The sequence below is a fragment of the Oryzias latipes genome, chromosome 14, assembly GCF_053564925.1.
Source record: "Oryzias latipes strain Hd-rR chromosome 14, Olatipes_Hd-rR_3.1".
Classification (NCBI taxonomy): Eukaryota; Metazoa; Chordata; class Actinopteri; order Beloniformes; family Adrianichthyidae; genus Oryzias; species Oryzias latipes.
In genome coordinates this window covers 16,148,278-16,162,140 of record NC_136250.1, presented here as the reverse complement: position 1 = coordinate 16,162,140, position 13,863 = coordinate 16,148,278, and the positions used below count along the sequence as shown (strand labels likewise).

General features: G+C 43.6%; 1 protein-coding gene across 6 annotated transcripts in view; it reads right to left on the bottom strand.

Annotated features, from left to right (window-relative positions):
• sptbn2 (spectrin, beta, non-erythrocytic 2) overlaps positions 1 to 13,863 on the bottom strand; it is a 45,700-nt gene that overhangs the window by 3,207 nt on the left and 28,630 nt on the right. For 3 of the 6 annotated variants that reach the window (XM_023962901.2, XM_023962902.2, XM_023962904.2), the window contains 32 exons: positions 13,744 to 13,859; positions 13,496 to 13,608; positions 13,192 to 13,379; positions 12,985 to 13,102; positions 12,497 to 12,655; positions 12,083 to 12,385; positions 10,937 to 11,090; positions 10,427 to 10,821; positions 10,090 to 10,353; positions 9,800 to 10,011; positions 9,326 to 9,463; positions 9,011 to 9,230; positions 8,390 to 8,926; positions 7,033 to 7,235; positions 6,828 to 6,918; positions 6,077 to 6,223; positions 5,678 to 5,941; positions 5,327 to 5,551; positions 5,150 to 5,239; positions 4,775 to 5,053; positions 4,571 to 4,701; positions 4,228 to 4,432; positions 3,767 to 4,141; positions 3,442 to 3,686; positions 3,214 to 3,352; positions 3,032 to 3,116; positions 2,437 to 2,633; positions 2,229 to 2,356; positions 2,083 to 2,158; positions 1,394 to 1,471; positions 411 to 589; positions 41 to 214 (listed from right to left, as the gene is read on the bottom strand). In XM_023962901.2, the coding sequence (XP_023818669.1) occupies positions 41 to 214; positions 411 to 589; positions 1,394 to 1,471; positions 2,083 to 2,158; positions 2,229 to 2,356; positions 2,437 to 2,633; positions 3,032 to 3,116; positions 3,214 to 3,352; positions 3,442 to 3,686; positions 3,767 to 4,141; positions 4,228 to 4,432; positions 4,571 to 4,701; positions 4,775 to 5,053; positions 5,150 to 5,239; positions 5,327 to 5,551; positions 5,678 to 5,941; positions 6,077 to 6,223; positions 6,828 to 6,918; positions 7,033 to 7,235; positions 8,390 to 8,926; positions 9,011 to 9,230; positions 9,326 to 9,463; positions 9,800 to 10,011; positions 10,090 to 10,353; positions 10,427 to 10,821; positions 10,937 to 11,090; positions 12,083 to 12,385; positions 12,497 to 12,655; positions 12,985 to 13,102; positions 13,192 to 13,379; positions 13,496 to 13,608; positions 13,744 to 13,859 (6,228 nt within the window). The remainder of the gene's footprint in view (positions 1 to 40; positions 215 to 410; positions 590 to 1,393; positions 1,472 to 2,082; positions 2,159 to 2,228; positions 2,357 to 2,436; positions 2,634 to 3,031; positions 3,117 to 3,213; positions 3,353 to 3,441; positions 3,687 to 3,766; positions 4,142 to 4,227; positions 4,433 to 4,570; positions 4,702 to 4,774; positions 5,054 to 5,149; positions 5,240 to 5,326; positions 5,552 to 5,677; positions 5,942 to 6,076; positions 6,224 to 6,827; positions 6,919 to 7,032; positions 7,236 to 8,389; positions 8,927 to 9,010; positions 9,231 to 9,325; positions 9,464 to 9,799; positions 10,012 to 10,089; positions 10,354 to 10,426; positions 10,822 to 10,936; positions 11,091 to 12,082; positions 12,386 to 12,496; positions 12,656 to 12,984; positions 13,103 to 13,191; positions 13,380 to 13,495; positions 13,609 to 13,743; positions 13,860 to 13,863) is intronic. The other 3 variants (XM_023962905.2, XM_023962906.2, XM_023962903.2) reach the window with 2 other exon arrangements.

Genomic DNA, 13,863 nt, shown 5'->3' with positions numbered 1-13,863 from the left:
CTGGAAACCCTTAGTTTCTTTGGCTGCTAAACATTCTCACCTGAGCTTGAACACGTGTTTCCTCTTTTTGTAGTCAAGGGCTACTTCACACACAGCCTCCTCCAAGCTGAAGGGCATCTCTCCGTGGTACGTGATGCCACTGCTGACGCTCTTGTTGTCTTTGAAGAAATGAAGGCCTCCTTTTTTCAGGGTGCAGTACACATTATGCCAGGATCTATGGAGAAAGAAATAGTTTTTAATTAGCTTCTGTTTAACCAAAGGACCATCACGGCTTATCGAAGTCTTTCTTTAGACTAGAAAAGTGATGTTCCTTTCCTTCTCCGTCATGTTTATGTCCCCACAAGTTGTTTAAATGACAACTTTCATTTTAACGGGGAGTTTTACAGCTTGACTTGCATCTTCTGCCTCACCTGGTAGCGGCCTTTTTGTTGTGGGACTCCATCTCCTGCTTTCGGCAGAGCATCCCCTCCACACATTCTGCGTCCGAGTCCGCTCCCCCTCTGCCGGGTAAGGTGGCAGACGCCTCCAGGCGAGAAGACGCCAGCCCGCTGTCCCGCCCCGGCCCATTGACCGACTCGGACTCTGAGCCCTGCAGGTCAAAGCAGGACACGGGTGGAGGTGAGAGGGCGGAGAGGCGGGTTGGGTGAACGGGTTACAATGCAGCCATAATCATGCTCGCCTCGACAGCTGTGTGATTACATGAGATCGAGTATAGCCACACAACAGAGCCAACGACTCCCATTGACATGACATCTTATTAATATGGTGAAGACTTACTGATCTGAATCATTCGCTCTAAAAACAAAACCTTAAATGTCTACAAATCACAATGTTCCAAAGGATCCCCAAACCACACAAGATGAAGACAGAAACACAAACATCTACTGATCGAATTATTGTCTTTTTGTCTATTCAGTACATTTTCAACAGTAACTCCAGATGAAAGTTTTGCTTCCTACAAACAGACAGAACCTCACAGAAACAAACAGCTACAATCCAGGTACAATGACTGATAAGAAATGTCACAGAAAATCCACAGAGCTCATCACATGACGTCTGCTACAAAGATGCGGGAACCGTTCTCAAAGACCATGGTTCTCGTCACACAGTCACGGCTAAAGGAGCTACACACACGTCGAAAAACACTCATCAGCGTGGACAAACACTCCTGCCCTGCTCCACTGACAGCAGCAGCCTGCAGCACATTTGACTCATGGAACAAGCCGCCATGAATCTGCATCATGCCTTCCACAGAGCGATGAATGAAGCAATGACTGCTGAGTGACAGAGGAGCAGCAGAGGCGATGCAGTTGACCAGGAGCTGGGCGGAGGCTGCAGGACAGGGTGGGTGGGGAGGTGGTTGCTACAAAGCCAACCGAGGCTCAGTACTCACACGCTCCGGCTGCTTTGGCTTAAACACACGTTTAGGCTCTGATTTCTTTCCCACTGACAACGACAGCGATAATGACTGCTGGTAAAGATGCAATGAGAAACTGTTAAACATCTCCATCAGTGGCAGAAGGTCACATGTTTGCTCCAGCCTCCCCCTCTATGTGGCTCCTTAAACACTAAAGAAAATAGCTGTTCATGTTCACGCTTCCTTTCATCTGCCACAGAGGAGATTCAATCAATAGAAAGAAAATAAAAACAGCAAAAATCATATTACGTGTGAAAGTTGACTATTTCCTCCTTGTATCCCAGTGCAGTCGCCCCAGATACAGACATTTTTTAGTACAGTGTTAAAAAATAGCAAAATGTTATAATTAAAAAACCAAAACTTGAGCAAGTAAATGTAAAGCACATTCACCCTATGTATCCCTGACAGGGACACAATCCAAAGAATTTGCTTGAAACATTCAGTAAGTTCAAACATTGTGCTTTATTTTGAAAGGCTATTCATAATGTTTGAATGAAGATGGAATAGAATCTAGTTTATTTCAATCTACTTTACTTTATTTTATTTCAATGAGTCAAAGTATTAAACAATTCTAAAAAATGGAAATGGGGCAAAAGAAAATAATATTGATGTATTTTTACAAATCTTAGAGAATATTTGAACACTTCAGAGGTTAAATGACTCACCTGAGACGTGTCGTTGTCGCTGTGTACTCCATTCACGGACACGTCTTGATTAAGCGTAGTTTGGTCCAAACTGGTTCTGTGTTTGAGAGGAAACTTTTTACTAAATAATAGCTTTAGATCAAACTATTAAAAAGAAATGTCTTTACCTGGCTTCAGAATCATGGGCCTGAGTTTCTGCCTTAGACTGTGTCACCTCCTCCACCTGTGGAGGTGTAGGGGGCCTTCGAGCTCTCTCCTCTTCCTCTCGCCTCCTCTGCAGCTCCTGCTCCTCAAGCTTCAGTGATAGAGAAGCAACATTAAAAGCCACACAACACAATAAGCCAGATCTGCAAGAACCTAAAGAAAAAAGCGTACTGTTGTGAGTCTCTCCAGCTGCACAAAGCGTTCCTCCCAAGCAGTTGCCAGCTTCTCAAAGGCTTCGTGGCGTTTGAGGAGGCTTTCAACTTCGTCTACATTTGTTCCCAGTTCTGCAGCTCGCACCAGAGGTTCCTGTCCTGCCAGCCACGATTCTGCCACAGAGGCATCCCGCCCAAACTGCAGCACCTCCAACACTGAAGGACAGCAAACAATAAATAAACAGAACAATCAGACCGTTTCATAGATAAACTAGATGAGTAAATTCCAGAAACAATTGGATTATAAAGAACACAAGCTGTTTTAAAAAAAGGATCAAATGCTGCCATGTCTTTGCATGGTTGTGTATTTATATCATCATTTACAATTCAAAACAAATCCATTAAATATTCATATTTTTGTTTCCAGTGTCAGTGAGCTTTATTAATATTTGATACATTGCTTTTAAGGACAACCAATGGACTTTCTAAGGAAAGATAAGTTCAGAGTTTATGAATCCATTTTTTAAAATCAATTTCCTTTCTTAACCTCTTAGCTTTAACTGTTAGAAACATCCTTTAGTTTTCATTGTTAAAAGAAATCCAAGTTTGCAAACCTATCTGCAAATAATTCATCTTGTCCTGCCACTTCTTGTTGATCTCGTCCCTCCTTTCCTGCAGCTGAGCAAGTTTCTCTTGGATCTGTGGATCATGGAGAAAGGAGAGGCCTGAGTTCTAAAACAGACCATAGTGATCACATGTTTATTGTATGATGGTCCACTTAAACAGTTGAAATTACCTCATCAGCTGCATAATGACTTTTGTTGATGAGGGCATTTCCCATATCAATACTGGCAGTGAAACTGTCTGCCCTGGTATCGATCTCTGATTTGATGTCTTGATGATTGCCAATGACCAACTCTGCAGAGGATACGTCCCTGTGAGCAGACAGAGGAGACGCATTCATGATTCAAATTCTTTGTTCCTGCTCCCGATTCGTTATTGGAACAGGGAATGGGAGTTCTACCTGGGGCTGTCGTGTGCATCAATCTGCAGGTTAACACCGTCCATCCAGAGCATGAGGTCTCGCACCGCGTTGAGGAAGCGGAACTTCTCCACGGTGTCCTGCAGCAGCAGTCTGCGGGACTGACAGGCCTCCTGCAGAGCCTCCCAGGCAGAGCTCACAGCGTGCTCACTCCTGTGAATGTCATCAGCTTTTTCACCAGCGTAGGCTTTCTGCAGCCTTGCAGCATCATCCTGCACCTGGTTCACCTGAGAGTTCAATCAGGGGGGAGAAGAAAGTATTTAGTGTTCCACGTTTAGAGCGCCACAGCTCTGTTTTGATGACCCACCTGCCAGCTGAGGGCCTGGATGTCATTTTCTAAAGTTTGGTGCTGTCTGTGTAGATGCTTGACAGTGTTCAGGTCCCGACCGAGGTCTGCAGGAAGAGCTTCTCGCTTCTCCTTCACACGTCCGAGCACCTCCATGGCATCTTGATGGAATCGGTGCAGCTCGTAGGAAGCTCCCAGCATTTGTGTGCGCGTGTCTATAAGCTCCAGCAGGTCGGCCCAGGCCTCGTTTAAGCCATCCTTCCACTCAGCCACACTGGCGTTCTCAGGGTGGCCAGACTCGATGAGGTCGTCTGCTAATGCATTTACACCATCCACACGTTCTTGGCCAATCGTGCTGGTGTCACGAGCAAACTCGCGGAACTTGTCTCTTAGCATCTATATGAGAAAAAAACAAGAAAGCCACCAGGTTAACTTCTTAAAGTTTTTGCATCTTCAAATCTACTCAAACAGAATCCACTCACAGAGACGTGTTCATAGTCCTGCCCCAGCTCATGGGAGCCAGCAACCATCTCCCGCTCAGCGATCCACTGCTCCAGGTCGTCGACCTCACGCTTGAGTTGGGTGAGCCGCAGCCTCTCCTGAAGTCGTCCACGCCGCTCCTCAGCCAGGTCCTTCAGACCTGCATAGAGCTTGTCCACCTGGGCTTGTCGTAAGGTGATTCTCTCACTGGTTGATAGAAAACAACAATCAGAATGATCAGTCTTTGAAAGCCATGTTCCACTGATGAATCTCTTCAAATGTTTTTTAAACTTTTTTCAATAGAAACATTTATAGAACATCTGGACCCAAACTTGAGTGTCTGACCTCTCTGGGTGTTCATTTGTGACCATGAGGCGACTGCTGTTGGCCAGCTGGTGGATGGTTTGGGCGTAGTCTTCCAGGGTTTGTTCCAGGATCTGGTGCTTCTTGACCATGACGAGAGCGCTTTGTTCATCCTGGAAGACGAACAGGAAGTTACAGCCGGCTGTGAAAAAGATTTGTTCTGTGTCTTTAGTGGTTTCAGGTCACCTTGGCCTTTTCCTCTGACATCATGTGCAGCTCTTGCTCTCCCATCCAGGCCTCTGCCTCAGCGGCATCAGCATAGAACTGCTGTGCCCGCCGGGCCTCTAGCAGACGTGTGTTGCGGTTGTCTGTCTCTGAAATCAGCTGGTCCCACAGATCCCTCAGCTCTGCAAGCCGCTCCTCCAGAAGAGCCTGTCTCTCCCCATCAACCTGGCTTTGAGTCTCGCCTCGTTTCAGGATGTCATCGATGCGAGGCTGGTGGCCTTGTATCTCCTTCTGCAGGGTCTGATTTCCAGAAAATAGCACATTCAGTAGAGGAAGACCCTAAACTAACCTTTGCAGTTTAGATTGGTGTTTAGAACTTGTTAATATAGTTTTTACCTGGTTCTTCTTGATCAGCAGCTGAACAGTAGAAAGGTCTTTTCCATGTTCTGTAGAAGTTGCCAAGGGCATCCGCTCTGTGACCCACAGCTAAGAAAATTACAGAAGGAAGAGTTATTTTCTCAAAGTAAGTTTCATCTATTTCTTTGTTGGTGGAACTGCTGGAACAATCCTCACAATTTCGTCCTCCAGGTCTCTGTTGAACTGATGTGCTTCTTTGGAGGCGAGTAGCTTCTGCTTCCTCAGTCGGAGGGGCTGCTGAAGGTTTGAGAAGTTGTCAGTGACTTGTCTCTGCTGGCCATCGATTTCTGTCAGCCCAGCATCTTCCTGGGACAGAGCGAGAGCCTGAGCCTGCAGGGACTGCACCTCCTTCTCCCTGACCTCCATCTGATGCTCCAGCATCTACGCAGAGGCAAAACATGCACACCATGAATCTTATGACTGATTTTACCTTATCCTACAGACATCAATAGTGGCTAGAAAAAGTGTTGAACCAGCTGCCATCATAAGAAAAAGCCATCATTTTACCTGTTGCTTCTTAAGGAGGATGTTGACACTGGTTAAATCTTTTCCATAGTCATCGCTGTGAAGCTGGCTCTCAATATTATTCAGCCAGCTGCCAAGAGCGGAGCAGCTCTGTGTAAAAAGCTCAGCCCTGTTGGCATCAAACAAGCACTGGGCCTTGGTGCGGGTCGTGCCCTCTACCTCCTCCCACTGATGCTGCAAGTCCTCCAGGATCTGCTGGACCACAGGTTTCAGTTCAGGCTTCTCTGCCACCAGCGCCTGACCCTCCTTTAGAAGGAAAAGAAAAAAGGATGGAAGTCAGAATCATTGAACTGCTTCTCTGGAAATGTGTCTTAGTCAACGTGCAAAGCCTTGGTTTTGTGTTAAAGCTGACGCACACAGCTGATTTTTAAACCTACTAACCTTATCAATCTTATCCAGCCAGTCTTTATTGGAGGCCAGCTCTGCCATGAAGGCTTGGTGTTTCTGCCACTTGCTGTGCAGATTCCTGGCCTCATCATAAGACATGTCCTGTGCTGTCAGCATCTTCTCATTGATCCACAACGTGAGCTGCAGAAAAACACAATATCCTTACTGAAAATGTTATTGTACATCAAAATCACACTGGTGCACCTTTATTACTAGTGTTCCCTCACTATGTTGCAGGTTTTTTTTTTAGTTTTTTTTTTTTTTTTAACAGTGCATTGTGTTCTGCATCCTGATTGGCTGTAGACCTTGACAAGCATTCATGTCTCCTTTACACAATGTGATCAGTTTGCCAGATTTACACAAATCCTCAGTTGCAAGCAGATCTTTGTTTTCATCCCTTATCACTGGACTATTTTTTCAATGAAGGTTTAAATTTTGAGAGTTCAAACAAGAGGGAAACATGCACAAATATTACTGCATCTCTGAGAAAAGTGTATAAAGTATGTAGTAAGGGGTTTAACAGCCTTAACATATTTATGATTATTGTAAAAAAAAAAAAAAAAAAAAAGATGACTACTACAGATTCCACCTATCGTGGGTTATTTTTGAAAACGTCACTCCTTCAATAAACGAGGGATGAATGCAATCTATAAAACAAAAGAAGCCTGTTCTATTAAGGTAACATGTCTAAACTTACATTTTTTTGTTCATTAGACCATCTGTTCATCTAAATTGACATTTTTACCTCTTGTCCATCTTGGAGGAAGTGCTGAAGTTCACGGTTGTCCTTAAGCTTTGTCAGCAGCTCTTTTGCCATTTCCTTGTTCTTATTGTGCCTAAAGAAAACCAGGAAAATATCAACTTCATAAACATTTCGTTAGATAAAGATAATGTTTTTTGAGGGGGGGGGGGGGGGGGGAGGGGGGGGGGGGGCATATTTCAGTGCTGACCTTTCCTGGATGGAATCCACTTTTTCCTGAATCTTATCAGAGTTTGCATTGGAGTCATTAATGAGGCGCCGTCCAGAATCCACCACACTGTTTATCTTCTCCTCACTGGCCTCTGTGGTGGTGAGGAAGTCTTCATGCTTCCTAATGGCCTCTTCTGCCGCTTGAAGGTTGGTGGGCATCTCTGTGTGGTGGAGGACATACTCCTACACAAAGACAAATAACATTCTTCATTTCTTCATGCATGTTACATCTTTACATCATTGTGATTTTTGATGAGGGAACAAAATGCTAGTGATTAGGCCTGAACAATAAATTGCAAATTTATCGTTATCACGATACCAAGCTGTGCAGTACGCATATCGCAAAAGACTAATAGATACATTTTTACAGTAAATGTAAACAATCTTATGGCAGCTTGAAGTGTTTAACAAATCAAATAAATCCATTTAAGTATTTAACCAATCAGATGGAGCCCTTTTATGTTAGATGTTCACCTCCTTTGTAGACGAGGAGCATTTGGAGTGTAGTTTAAGCTATGCTGACTCTTATTTAAATGTAATAATAAAATATTAATAATAATAATAATAATAAAACTGTTGCAGTAAAATAGAAATCATGTTTTTGGTTGTTTTGGTATTTGTTCATGTGTCGCAAGTTATATCATCATTGCAATGTTGATCACTAATATCGCATTTCGTGAGTTTTCCTCAGATCGTGCAGCCCTACTAGTGACTTAGATCAGCTGTATTCCATTAAGTGACTACAGTGGCTGACATCCGTCGTGTGAAACACACTGGAATATTTGCCCTCACTATGAAAGCAGAAGTCGGCCTGTCCTTTACAAAGTGACGAAGTTGCAACCCAGGATCACGAGGCAAAGTGTGTTTCATTTCCTAAAGGAAGTTATTGCTTCCAAAAGACGCCTTCCGAATATAAAAATGAGTCATCGAAGAAATTCAATACGACCCACAGACAGACATGACAAAAGGAAAAACAGATCAAGCTGAAAGTGAATCCTGCAGCTTTTTAATAAAAAAAAAAACTATTTCTCCATTCTGCTTGAAACTAGCTATATCGGGTCTGACAGCATCCCACTGTTTGTAGGAGTGTTTTAACAGAAGGCACATTATATAGCTGTGGATAAGGAAAAGTTTTATTTGCCCAAATGTGAGTGTTTGCATAATATGGCTATCCCAGGGAGGGTAAACTAACCAGGAGACATACAGACAGATGGAGAGGCTGCCTCATCCAAATATCACTAAGGAACAGGCTGTAAACATCGTTTGCAAAAGAACACTAAAAATGTCTTATATTTGCCCTCTGGCCCAGCTCTATTTTGACATTTTGTTTCACTAACCTGGCTGTTCAGGAATGCTTCTGCCTGCTTTGCATCTCTCATGAAACCCTGGAAGTCAAAGCCCTGAGCCAGAAGACTGTGGCGGTTCTCCCACATGCGCCGTAACTCGTGCCAACCAGTGTCCAATGCCTGGAGCCTCTGAGCCAAGAACATGTGCTGGGCATCTGTCTGACCTTGAGTGACCTCCTCGCCAACGGCACGCATCTTCTCATAGTCCTCCTTATAGTTGTCAAGTTCATTCTTGATGCTCTCGTGTTGGGTGAGCAAATTCTCAGCCTCGGGCAGTGAAGTGGGAATGTCTTCTGAGGCCACAGCCGTCTGCGTCCGCGATAGCCAGGACTGGAAATCATTGAGGTCTCGAAGGAAGCCCTGAAGTTTGCTGGCTTCTCCTAGAGATTCTTCTCTTCGCTTCATGGTGGCATTGAGCTCCTCCCACACCTCCTGGATCTCAGCCAGCCGTCCCTGAATCTCTTCCGCCTGATCGGGATGCTCACTGGCAAGCTTCCCTGCCTCACTTTTCAGGTCATCAAGTTTACCCTGAAAAGTGAGGAAACCGTCATTACATCAACGATAAAGTCCACATTACTTTGTCTGGTAGCTGCTCCATCTCCCTCTGCTCACCTGAATCGCTTCCAGGTCTCTCTCCATGCCAGTAAGCTTGCGCTGCAGTGCCATTACTCCAGCCAAGTCATTGCCCAAGCTCTGAGTAGACTCAATCACTTTAGTCTTCTCTTTCATCCAGGATTTGATCTCATTACACTCAAGATGGTAATTCTGGATGTTCAAAGCAGACTCCAGAGCCTGTTTCTTTTGACCAGCCAGTTGTTCAAACTCTGCCCATCTAGAGTGAATAAGGAATAAGCAAACGGCATGTTGAGTAAAGATGATTGAAATAAAGTAGCAAAGGCTTCTCCAGACTAAAATCTTTACTCTAACCTGTTGTTCAGTTGGTCTCTTGTCTGGTGGATCTGGTCTTTGCGGCAGTTGTCAGAGTCCAGCAAAAACTCTGCCACATCGTTCACATGCGTAACGCGAGCGCCTAAGTTGTTCATCTCCGGTTCAAGACTTTCAAATCTGGAGTTGTAGAAAAAGACACGTTTTCTCACAGAAACAATAAATAAATAAATAAATAATAATAAAGAAAGAAAGATCAACATATATCATATCATATATATATCAACATCTTTTCACATTTAAAGTAGGCTGTAAAAATGACATAAAAAAATGTTTTGATAGAAATAAACCACAATTATAATTTTTAATCTTTTTAATTTAACAGAATTGAAGAAATTACTCTATTTTTAAAAATAATACAAATTTCCAAGGATTACAAATTGAAGGAGCTTGGAAAAAAAGATGAAGTTTATCCTTTAATCCTAGTTTAAGTTCTTGCCTCTTCCCCTCACTAACCTCTGCTGTACAACCTCCAAGTCCTCCAGTTTGGTGGGGATCTCCATGCCATCCAACCACTGCTCCTTCTCCTCCACCCAGAGCAGACAGGCGTCAGCTTCGCTGAACATCTGATAGAGGGACAGGGCACCGTCCAGGGCCTGACGCCGAGTTGCTGACAGAGATTCCAGTTCTTTATAGCTCTGCTCAATCGCAGGGAGGCGACCGTCGACCTGCAATAAACAACAAACAAACATTGAAATGCTGGGAAGAGTGTGTTGTTTTGGGAAAATGAAATACAGCACACATACCTGAGGGTGGCTCACATAGGCCTGAGGCAGAGCTTGAGCCTGTTCATGCAGAGTGTTGATGAGGGGGCGGTGGCTTTGGATCTCCTCATCTATTTCTCTCTGTTTGCGAGCAAGCGTTTGGGTGGAGAACTCATCGTGTCCCAACTCTTGACTGGACAGCTGTCTAAGAGTCTCCATAATCCAGGCCTCCATATCATTAGCATCAGTTTGAAACTGGTGCAAGGCCACTGCTTCTTTGAGGCTCTGCTCTCTGAGCTTGGTTGTCTTAGGAGAAAATTCATAGAAAATTAATAAATGTTTTATTTTGGCATATATAGTACACATAATACACACTCACTTCCTCAAGATGAGCCCACTGTGCACGGATGTCTTGAATCCTCTCAGTGACCTCTGAGGCTCCAAAGTGTCCCTCATTTATCAGAGCTTCTCCTGCAGCAATGCTGTTGTTGAGGGGCATAAAACGAGCGGCCATCTCATCCCTGAAAGCTTCGTGTTTGCTGAGCAGATGCAGGGCAGAAGTCAGGTCACGGCCACAGTCCCCACTGGCTAGGATCTGCTCCTGCTCTCTGATCCAGGCTGCTTCCTCTCCCAGATCCCACAGAAACTGCCAGAGGCGCCGTGAGTCTTCCAGGCGTTCTCTGCGTGCTGAAGCAAGCTGACCGAGTTCCTCATAGGCTTGACCCAGCCGCTCAACCTTCTCACCAACTAGTCCAGGCTCACAAGGCTTGTAAGCTGGCAATTAGAAAAGCCAAAGGTATGCAACATGAATTTACTAGGCATTGAAAGAGCAAAACACAAAACTGTATTATAGCTACAAAAACGCGCAAAAGCCTTTTAGAGGGCTTACCCTGCTCATAGGAGGAGAATGGCTTTGCGGCTGCCTGCACTCCCTTGATCCTCTCTGCCTGAGCTGATATGTCGGCCTCCACCAGATTGTGCTTTTGCAGAAGGTCTAACACATCATGCAAATGTTTACCGGTATCTTGAGATTGTAAACGTCCCTGAAACAGACCAAAAGTCCAGTGCATGGAATGAATGGAATGAAGGAATAAAGTTCAGCAAAAAAAACAAATTCAACAATACAACAAAGCTGGGTTATGCGAGAAAGCATGCTTTAGCTAAACCTTTATTTGAGCATACTATCTAGACTCCAGAAGGCAGCATTAGCAGGTGCAAATATTGGATGAAAACATTATTTGGCAACATGGCATGATTTTGTAGCAAAAAAAAGATTCTGTCCTACTTCTGAAGACAAAAAAATGTTTACAGCCACTATGGTGTAAAGACTGTGAAAGAGACATGTACAGAAAATAAAATGCTAAATTTGGCAAAGAGTCAAACTTTAAAACCACTAATTTGCGCAATATTTTGTTGAAGGTGGGAGTGGTGGATGTGTGGGAAGTGAGAAGTGAAGGCATCTGGTTATCAGAAGCACAACTCAAAGACTTTAATGCCTGTAAAACAGGCAAAAGTATGTTCGTTTTTTTTTAGGTAAAAAAAGGTAGATCAGTATAAATGAAAACAATATTTCATTCAAAAGAGTAATAACACAAGCCAGATTTGAACTTTTAAATACACTTAGCCAGACGTTTTGAATAGGGTTTATATTTCAACCTAGGAACTACTAAAAGCTAAAGACTAGAACACTACTGTTTGTAAATCCAAATAAAGGAAATTAGGATCACAGCACAGACCTAAGGCCTATCCTGGGTGAACTCCTTAAATGCACCCAATAGCATGTCAGTAAAGCCTGCAATGGGAGGCAACAGCACTCAGACCAGACCCTAAAAGCTAATTACAGCAGTTAAGACTAAGAAGCAACACCAAAGCCGTTGGGGATAAAAATGAACAACATCTTCCGTAACTGAGAGGATTAGTAAACTCCTTTTAGTTAATTAGAAACTCAAGCAAAATCCATTTTACACACTTTCCTTCAGTTTAAAACACGATTTAGGCCGTTAGCATGTAAGCTCTAGATTATTTGAATGTTTACCTGTTCATCTTTCATCCAGTCTGTAATGTAGCGCATCTCCTGAAACAGTCTTTGCAGGTCACGATGGGCAGTCAAGCGCTCCCTGCGAGCAGCCAGAAGCTCTTTTAGGTATTCCCAAAGCCGAAGCACGTTATCTCTGCGTGCAAGAATTCGTCGCACATCGTGGTAACCCTCTGCTTCCAGCTCTTTAGCCACATCTTCCACCGCAACCACGCGCTCCAAATACGCATTAATATCTGTCTCGATGGCTTCGTGTTTACGTGTGGCAGCTTCTACTGCACCCAAATCTGTTCCAAAATTATCCTAAGAGAAGGACAAAAAGTCAGACTGTAACTTTTATGTACATTGGGTTAAAACATGCTTCCACCTGTGGTGGGTTTTATCAACTCTCAGGGATAAAGTCAGGCTGTTTACCTGAGAAACCAGTCTCTGGTTCTCACTCAACCACGTTTCTCGCATAGCGGCTTTCCGGTCGAAGCGGGCCGCCAGCATCTCCAGCTTCTCCTGACGAATCAGCTCATTTCTCAAAGCCAGCTCCCGTTCATGCTCAGCCTTCTCCAGTCTTTCCCATGCCTGTCACACAAACAGAAACACAGTGAGGGTAATGTTCAGCAAAGGCACTGCTAACAATTTAGCAGCACATAGTAATGTTGTTCTATGAATATGGTCAAATGTTCAAAGAATAAAGTTATATTCTATAACTTTATTAATGAAATAAAGTTATATAATATAAAGGATTAAATAAGAAATGAATGTGTCCATTTAAAAATGCTGTTCTAGTATCTTAAACCACTCCAAGTGCCTTTTAGCCACTTTCCCGTAATCCCACAGCATCTTTTGGTTTCTTTCATGTAGCCCTTTTTCTTTATCATACACACACCCCATTGCCTTTGAACTCATACCTTGTTGATGTCAGAGATGAGTTTTCCTTCCTTTGGCACGTAAACCTTTTGATTGTTTGCCCTCATCTTGCTTTGAATCGTAAAGAGGAGAACTTCCAAGTTCCCTTTCTCCGTAAATCTGTGGACACAAAACGCCAACGCTTGTTTGCTTTTCTTCAAATCTTAGATACCCAAGAAATAAGACGGAATATTTCAGTTTGTACTCACTTTGGGGGTTTCTCTACTGTTCTGTAGGAGTTGAAAGCCTGAAGCTGGTTCTGAACAGCATTCAGTGAGTTTGCTAGCTGCCGGTCGTTGAGCGTCCCTATGGTCTGCTCGATCCACTGCAGCAGCTCAGATGCCAGGGTCTCGTACTTATCTATCAGCTGGTCAGCCTCAATAGCGTAGTCGAGCACCTGCGGTCAAATACTGTGTGATTTTCTGACAAAACCCTTACATTATATGTAGACAGCGTTGGTTAAGATATTGATGTACTGTTTCAAACACACACACACACACACACACACCCAACCTTGCCAATTCGTTTGCCCTCCACTGCCAGAGCTTTCATCTTGGAGAAGTAATGGTAGTAAGTTGCCACATACGTGATGATGGACTTCTCATCAGGCTGATCGACGTTAACATCTGTTTAAGCAAAAATAAAAAGAGAAAAAGACATTGTCACTACTTTATCAACCTTTGTAAGAAAGTAAGGTCTTATTTTTAATGGGAATTAAGATAATGACTTAAAGGTTTATTTTGGGTGCTTTCACCTCTTACCTTCAGGATCCAGCAGTTTGGTAAGCCCCAGTTCTTTCTCAGCCACATTGAAAGCATTCTGAAGATTGTAATGAGCATTGGATCTCTTCAAGTTATCGAACTCTATCACATCAGGTCTGC